The sequence below is a fragment of the Piliocolobus tephrosceles genome, chromosome 6 (genome assembly GCF_002776525.5).
Source record: "Piliocolobus tephrosceles isolate RC106 chromosome 6, ASM277652v3, whole genome shotgun sequence".
Taxonomy (NCBI): domain Eukaryota; kingdom Metazoa; phylum Chordata; class Mammalia; order Primates; family Cercopithecidae; genus Piliocolobus; species Piliocolobus tephrosceles.
The window spans coordinates 147,652,205-147,660,920 of NC_045439.1; the positions used below are offsets into that span (position 1 = coordinate 147,652,205).

An 8,716-nucleotide genomic window follows, 5' to 3' on the forward strand; every position below is an offset into this window, starting at 1 on the left:
AAAAAAAAAAAAAAAAGAATAAACCATTGTGTTCATTTTTAAGTATGCAATGACTTGAGAAAGTAGTAATTAATCAATCTCTCTTATGTTTTTGAATTGCTTCTCATGAGGTTTGGAAAACATGTTACTGTAACAAAAGGAAAAACCATTTACTCTTCAGAGAAATTATTTTCTGGAACTCTCTCTTCTTACCTCTGAATTTCCACTGTCCCACAAATTTTTTTTTTTTTTTTTTTTTTTTGAGATGGAATCTTGCTCTGTTGCCCAGGCTGGAGTGCAGTGGCACGATCTTGGCTCACTGCAATCTCTGCCTACTGGGTTCCAGCAATTCTTGTGCCTCAGCTTCCTGAGTAGCTGGGACTATAGGCGTGTGCCACCATACCCGGCTAATTTTTGTATTTTTAGTAGAGATGGGGTTTCACCATGTTGGCCAGGCTGGTCTTGAACTTCTGACCTCAGGTGATCTGCTTGCCTCGGCCTCACAAAGTTCTGGGATTACAAGTGTGAGCCACTGCACCCGGCCTGCCTTATAGAATTTTTGTCAGATTGTAGCCACTCAATGAATTTATGTAGATTAAATGAATGAATTGATTAAGCATCCATTGTGTGATAGCACTGTGCTTTGGCGTCATGGAAGGAATGGTATAAGGAAGTTTTAGACCCATTTGTTTTTGTCCTCAAAACTACTTGCGGGCAGATGACAAATAGATGTAACAATACCAGGCAGTAATAAGAGAAGGGCCAGTTTAGCAGAAGTGACAGAACGTGCTTTGGGAATTGAGAGACCGCTGAGCTCCCTCCTGGCTTTGGTGTTTTGCCATAGAGGGAGGCAGGACTTGAACAGTACCTGCAAGTAGTTTAGATGCAGAAAGATAGAGAGGTAGAGAGGACATGCTGCCCTGCCCCAGTGAGGAGGAATGGGGCTCGACACTCAGGAAATCGGCTCTGCCACTTACTGGTTGTATGTTCTTGGGTAAGTAACCTGTGTGTGCCTCAGTTTCCTGATCTGTGAAATGGGAGCAATCAGCTCTTACCTCGTAAGTTGTTATGAGGGTTAAACGAGTTACTATATGTAAAGGGTATATAACGATGCCTAGCACATGGTAAGCACTGTAGAAGTGTTACTAATATTATCCTTCCTAACAGAATTTTATTTTATTTTATTTTATTTTTATTTTTATTTTTTTGAGACAGAGTCTCGCTCTGTCGCCCAGGCTGGAGTGCAGTGGCCCGATCTCGGCTCACTGCAAGCTCCGCCTCCCAGGTTCACGCCATTCTCCTGCCTCAGCCTCCCGAGTAGCTGGGACTACAGGCGCCCGCCATCTCGCCCGGCTAGTTTTTTGTATTTTTAGTAGAGACGGGGTTTCACCGTGTAGACCAGGATGGTCTCGATCTCCTGACCTCGTGATCCACCCGTCTCGGCCTCCCAAAGTGCTGGGATTACAGGCTTGAGCCACCGCGCCCGGCCCCTAACAGAATTTTAGAGTAAGAAATTATTCAAAGTAAAAATCAATGGGGGGAGTAAAAAATTGAATTTTAACAAAAGGTCTTAGGGTTTGTCCATAGGTTTGCAACATACGGACATTGGTGTTCAGAGTCCCGTCGTGTCAGAGGTACTGCTGCTGAAATCAGGACAGTATGTGAATCAAACTTCATAGGTGCATTTCCTTGCAAATTTGCAAAATGCTTTCACTTACATTATCTCAAATGCTGAATGAGCATGCCTCTAGATGCTTCAGAATCAGTGTAGCCTCTAAGGTCAGGCCAACTCTCCTCTGAGGGTTCAGGAAATCATATACATTTTGCTCTTTTCTATCTCTAAAGGTCCAACCTAATTAAGTCTTAAATTGCTCCAAACATAGGAGATTTGAAGATGCAGACTCCTGACCCACTGATAATTTTGTATTTACTTATATTCTGTCTCCCCCTGAATACCTCCCTTCTCTCCAGCTCTGAGAAGAAAAGACAGAACTTTCTCCTGTGTCATTCTCAAGTAGAAATCCTCTTTCTCTGAAATCAGATCAGCATGTTCCTATGTATTTATCAATATGTAAAACAATGTGGATTTTCCCTTCTCTATGGAAATAATTTGAACAATTCTATGAAAAGTGTGGTAAATGAAGATTACATGCTGTGTCACACCTGATTCCCCTGAGCTGGGAGCACTAGAGTCAATCAGCTGCTCTCACTGCCCTCTGACATTGAGATTTTTCCCCAGAGCCTACATCTGTGGGACTGTTTCTTTCTATCATTGTCCAGAAAAAACACCAGGAAACACTAGTTCTTCAAAGTTTATCTTTTCAACAGAGGCCATTTTATAATGGGGTTGTATAGGTCTTCACATATGTGAGGGCCAGGTAGGTGATCCTCCTTGTGGTATGCTTTTGGCAAAGGAGTAATGGGCTGAGAAATCCAGCTGTCCAAAACATAATTCCCCCATACACCAAGAGAGGCCTGAAATCTGCTGTTACGGTATTCTTTCTTGGGTTGAGACTTTGTGCTATTGAGGAGCACTGAATAAGGTTTACATTATTTCTAGTCATTTATATTTTACTGTGAATGTCTAATAGCTTTAGGGTATAGGGTCCTGTAAGGAAGGTCGGTAGGGGACCTTGAGCTTGACAATTACATCTCTACTCTCCCTATAGATCCAGACAAAAAGAGAGCCCTCTGGCATAGTGGTCAGTCTCTTGTGGGGAATATTTGCTGCTCAGATGTTTTTATCTTAGGGACTTGCTATAGGATGAAATAAGCAAACAAAAAAACCCACAAAAAGAAAAAACAAACAAAATCACTGAGTGCAAGTAAGTGCTATAATTGAGTCCCAGACTGCCTCAGCTATAAGAGGCAAAAGATACTCAGATTTTTGCCTCAGTAATAATTGAGTGTTTCTTCCCCTTGACAATTTCTTTCCTCTCCTGTTTTGAGTGAAAAAAGATCTATCTTTAGGTCTTTAGGACTGAGGCATATACTCTTCAGCGGTTCTCGTCAAGCCTTCAGAGGCTCTGCATTTGAAGGGGGCCTACTGCTGCCTGTAGCCAAAGTGCCCACTATGGGGTAAATTATGCGCAGAGCTGCCAGGATGCACAGCTGCCATAGGAGTATCCTTGTACTCCCCAGGTTAGCAGTGAAAAACAATTGTAGGAAGAAATTGCTGGTGGGCGGGAAGGTAGTGTTTGAGTAACTGAGATCATCATTAAGTAATTAATCAGTGAGGTCTGACACAGCCACCCCTTTCTTCTGCCCTTTCATAGCACCTTGGAACATTTCAAGAGGTGGCTCCAGCCGGATAAAGTAGCCGTCAGCACAGAGGAGGTCCAGTATCTGATTCCTCCAGAGTCACAGGTTGAGAAGCCAGTGGCCAAGGACGAGCCAGCAGCCGGGGACAAACCAGCAGCAGCAGAACAGTAACTTACACACTCACACACGTGGAGCAGCTGTCTCGGGTCCAGAGGGAGCAGCATGGAGCTCAGCGGCAGCAGCAGGGAGAAATCCACTGAGGGAAAAAACCCAAATTTCACTCCACAAAGAAAACAGCTGCAAGCCCCCAGGGACTTACTTGGGGCTGGCATGTGTGACTGTCTTGGGTGAAGTGACTGACCCAGTGCACGCTGGATCAAAATGCTGCTTTCCTCTGTGTCTCAGCTTGACTGAGCTCTGTCACTGCAGATTAGAAGTCTGCTAAAGATCAAATGTGAAAGTACTTGGAGAAACTGAGGCCCCTCATGTGTAATGTGTAAGTTAAGTGAGCCATATATTTTCTTGCCTCTTCTGGACATTCATGCTTGTGTCCCAAGTATTCCCTTGGTGAATTGTCACGGGTGAGTGGGGCCAGTAAAGAGTGAAGTCTGCTCCTTGAATCCAAGCCCCATCTGGGGCTTCTCTAACAAATCTGTAGTAAGTGTACGGACTCCAGAGAGAGAGGCTGGGCTTCTTTCTCTCATTTGTTCCTTGCGGAGAAAAGAAGTGTGAAAATGTGGGTGTTTATGTCTGTGTATATATATTTTTTATTTCATGCATGGCTTCTCCTCCAACTTCCTCCTGCACTTAAAAAGGGCTAGGTTCCAAATTAGACTTGTAAATATGGTGTTAGTGTTTGACACCACTCCTGGATAGTTCCAAACGTCTTCCTTGCGGCAGCTTTCCTGGCTCAGCCCGAGGTTCCCTCCCTGTTTATCATGTTCATGATCAGTATATGTTGTCCATGTAAAAGTTTTCTCAACGGAATAGCAGTGTCTGTGGTGCTGTTGACTCAATTCCTCCCGGAGGGATGTTCCAGGCAGCAGGAGGTAAAGACTAATGCATGCCAAGCCACGGGAGCTGGCCACCTTTGCCAGACTCCTGTTATTAGCATGTGCCCTCAGACAGTCCAGACTTTGGTGTTCTGAGGCCTTTCTCCATAGGCCTTCTTCCTGGGTAGTAGGTTACAAATCCCTAATGATCAGTAGGGTGGCTGTAAAAATCTTCAGATCCAGAGAGGAGCCAAAAGAAAAAATAGAATAAATCAATCAATCTTCTGAGAACATTTGCTTTTTTTTTTTTTCTGAGGCAGGGTCTCACTTTGTTGCCCAAGCTGCAGTGCAGTGGTACAGTCATATAGTTCACTGTAACCTCAAACTCCTGAGCTCAGGTGATCCTCCCACCTCAGCCTCCTGAGTAGTTGGAATTACAGGTGCAAGCCACCACACCCAGCTACTGTTTGCTCATTTCTAAATCAAGTATTTGCCTTGCCCAAAAAGATAGGAACCAATTAGGTTGTTCCATATACTTGCTTAGTGATATGAATATTTTTATTGTAATATTCAAATATACTTTCCTCTTTTTTCCTTATTTTTTTGTTTTTCTGAGACAAGGTCTCCTCAGTCTGTCACCCAAGCTGGAGTACAGTGACGGTCATGGCTCACTACAGCCTCAACCTCCCAGGCTCAATCCATCCTTCTGCCTCAGCTTCCCCTGAGTAGCTGGGACTATAGGCATGTGCCACTATGCCTGGCTAATTAAAAAAAAATTTTTTTTGTAGAGACAGGGTCGCATTATTTTGCCTAGGTTAGTCTCGAACCTCTGGACTCAAGCTATCCTTCCACCTTGGCCTCCCAAAGTGCTGGGATTATAGGTACAAGCCACCATGCCTGCCCCTTTCCTCTCTTTCCATTGACTAATGGTTAAACTTTTCTTTTTTTTTTGAGACAGGGTCTCACTCTGTCACCAGGGCTGGAGGGCAGTGGCATGGTCTCAGTTCACCACAGTCTTGACCTCCTGGGCTCAGGTGATCCTGCCTGAGGCTCCCGAGTATCTGGGACTACAGGTGCACACCACCATGCCCGGCTAACTTTTTGTATTTTTTGTAGAGATGGGATTTTGCCATGTTGTCCTGGCTGGGTTAACACCTTTATTAGTAAATTTAGTAGCTTTATTCTTACTGCATTCTATTGGCAGGATACATGTGACACAGAGAGTGGCTCTCTGTGGCTCCTGGGCACGTTGAGGAAGCCAGAGTCCCGCTCTGGTCCAGGCTTGCAGGCTGCCATCTCCACCTGGAGTTCAGATGCCGGGCCTCACTCCACTCCAGGAATGATGGCTGTCAGGATGGATTTTTTAAAGAAAGAGAAACTAAAATTTTTCTTTTCCCTGGATGATGAACAAAAATTATTCTTCCTCAGAGACAACAATTTAAGAAAAAAAACGAGGTCCCAAAACACTCTCCCAAACTGCAGATCATGGGACGGTAAGAGAATATTTCTATCCCCGAAAACAGTGTTTCTGTCATTCAGGCAAGGTTCTAGCTTTGCCTTTTCCCTACTTCCCATTTCCTACCGCAGAAACAGAAATCGGAATATGAGAGCGTGGAGAATCGCTTTAGAGGAACTGAAACGGAGTTGTAAGTTGAACGGTTTCTAGCCCATGTGTAAACCTGGGTGCGGTGTGAGAGGAGCTCTGCATGACTCCACGGAAGGGAACCCAGTGAGTTGTAGCTATAGTTTCTTAATTGATTTAGCGGTGACAGCTTAAACAATGGCTCTAAAAAAATGACTCTTAAAAAAAAAGCCCAACCAGCTTTGGCCCTACTTCAGTTGTAAGACTCAAGACAGGATACTGCCTTTGGGGTGTTAGGTCTGTGCAAGGGCTGTTTACTTGAACCCAGAAATAGGTTATTTAAGGCAGAGATTCATTTATCTAACCAGTATTTGTTGAGCCCCTGCCATGTTCCATTTACCAAAACCAAATTTGACACTGGCTCCCAAAGCTAACTTGTTAATATAGATTTATCTTAGGCTAGTGAAGTGGCACTACATTGGAAACTGAGAGTCTTTTGAGTGCTGTCTTTTATCTGTCTTGTGGCTTACTGAATGGTCATAAATAAGTCAAGTGACCTCTTCATGTTCCAGTTCCTTTTTAGTAATGGGACTAACCACAGGAAAAAAATAGTATTGGCCCAAAATGCTGATCTGTTTCCTTTGACCCTGAAAACTCCAAGGAACTCCAGTTAGGGCTTCCTCAACCCAGTTAAGATTTATAAGTTGGTGGAGAGTCTTACTTATCACCCCCGACTTTCTTCCTTCTTCCTCCTTAGTGAAATAGGCAGCAAGTTAGAGCAAATGGAGCAATATTTAGTGCTAAGCCTTAGAGCCGGGGAGGGTAATCACCAACAGGGGCCAAGCTGTAATGACTTGGTACACCCAGAGAAGGCTGGGCTGCAGCCAGGCAGATCACCTGAGGGACTGCCGCTGTTCTCTCCCAGCACACACACGTGCTCATCACTCAGTGCCTGGTGCGATCCTGACTGGAGTGACACAGGCATGCATCCAATACCTGATGCAGAAATAGGCCCTGGCTGTAGGCAAAGCAAGTAAACAAACGTCCCGCCAGCTGTGGCCGAGGTGCACCCTTCCAGGCAGACCTGCCCACCAGAACCACTGCTGGAAGACGGAAGCCCTGGAGCCTCTCCCTGGCCCTGTTTTGGAAGGAGTCCTCCAAGGCTGAGAATAGCCCCAGCCACATGAAGCAGGCAAGGTTTTCTTGAAAATTCTAAATTATCCAAACCAGCTTTGGCCCTACTTTAGTTATAAGACTCAAGATAGGATACTGCCATTGGGATGTTAGGTGGGTGTGAGGACTGTTTACTTGAACCCAGAAATAGGTTATTTAAGGCAGAGATTCATTCATCTAACCAATAGTTGTTGAGCCCCTGCCATGTTCTAGGCACTGTGCATGGTGTTAAATAAAGCAGAACGGCATCTTCCCACACAGAATGATGGAGGGGGGAATAGAGTCTACCTCATTAATTCTGTGGAAGGTGTAAGCACAAGGTGCTTTGAGAGCACGTGGGAAGGAGATATGAGAGCCCTAGACCAGTTGGAGTGGGGTAGGAGAGAGGCCGTGTTGGGGCAGCTGAGTCCCTAGAAATGATAGGAGTGAGAGGAAATAGAAGAGTAAGAGCATGGGGACCAAGAACAGTCCCAGAAGACGAAAACAGCATGTACAAAGGCCTGAAGGCAAAAGGGAACTTGGAAGATGGAAGGTAGTTCAGTGTAGCTGGAGCACAAAGAACAAAGGAGGGACAGACAAGAGGTAAGGGTGGAAATTACTAAACAAGGCCAGGTGTGAAGGGTTTTATAAACCACGTTAAGGAGTTTGGAGTTTATTGTGGGAGAACAGGAAGGGCTGATTTTAAGAGGGGCAGTGACAAAATAAGATTTACATCTAGAAGGTTACGGCTGCCATGGGTATGCCATAATTAAAGTGATTGCGGGTGGACAAGTCACTCACGCTTGGCAGCGATACATGTCTATGCGAAATGGTTTTTCTTTGTTTTTATTTTCTACTTCAATTTTTATTGTTATTTTTTCACTATTACAGAACAAGTAGAATCATGTATGGCAGACTGTGTTTTCCAAAGATGGCCAGATCAGTGGATCCCATCCCACTCATTCATGTTCCAGTGTGATGTGGACACTCCTCCACTGAGATCTTCGGTCAATATTTCCTCCCTTTGAACCCGGACAGACCTATGTAACTGCCTTGCTAATAGAGTACAGCACAAATAACGGGACTTCTGAGGCAAGGTCAGAAAAGCACTCCGCCTGGGGTCTCTCTGTCTCTCAGCATGCTCCTTGGTAGTTCTGAGCCGGCATGTAAGAAGTCGGCCACAGAGAGACAGAGAAGCCCAGGGAGTCCCAGCTGTTTGAGTCTTCCCGCCCCAGGCATCAGACAGATAAGTAAGTAATTCAGATGATTTCATCCCCCAGCTTTTAAGCTGTCCCAAGTGACACCAGGTGGTTTAGAGACAAACTGTCCCTGCAAAGCCCTGCAGATTCACGAGCAAAATAAATGTCGTGTTTTAAACCACTAAGTTTTGGGTGGATTTGTTACTCAGCAATAGATAACCAATGCACCGTAAGCTAAGTTTCAGGTTTTAAGTAGCTAATTTTAAAGTATTTTATTTTGCAGTCCCATCTAGTCTGCGATGGTTGCAGAATTTAATACTTATGCTGGCTACAGTAGGGAGAGGGGCAAAATTTGACGCGAGAGACCAGCTGTGAGGTGGTTGCGGTTGTCTAAGAAAGAGATGATAGGCCGGGCGCGGTGGCTCACGCCTGTAATCCCAGCACTTTGGGAGGCCGAGACGGGCGGATCACGAGGTCAGGAGATCGAGACCATCCTGGCTAATACGGTGAAACCCCGTCTCTACTAAAAAAGACAAAAAACTAGCCGGGCG

General features: G+C 45.0%; 1 protein-coding gene across 10 annotated transcripts in view; it reads left to right on the top strand.

The window, feature by feature from the left end:
• Positions 1-8,716, top strand: part of CCDC32 (coiled-coil domain containing 32) — a 33,913-nt gene that overhangs the window by 10,078 nt on the left and 15,119 nt on the right. For 5 of the 10 annotated variants that reach the window (XR_002725732.3, XR_002725737.3, XR_002725738.3 and 2 more), the window contains 2 exons: positions 3,255-3,736; positions 5,437-8,613. The exons of 1 other annotated variant lie outside the window; for it this stretch is intronic. Coding sequence is in view for 1 of the 9 variants with exons in the window: in XM_023189389.1 (XP_023045157.1) it covers positions 3,255-3,411 (157 nt within the window). In the remaining 8 variants the exon portion in view is untranslated. Of the gene's footprint in view, positions 1-3,254; positions 4,228-5,436; positions 8,614-8,716 lie in introns of those variants that run through there. 4 more of the 10 variants (XR_002725733.3, XR_002725736.3, XR_002725735.3 and 1 more) reach the window with 4 other exon arrangements.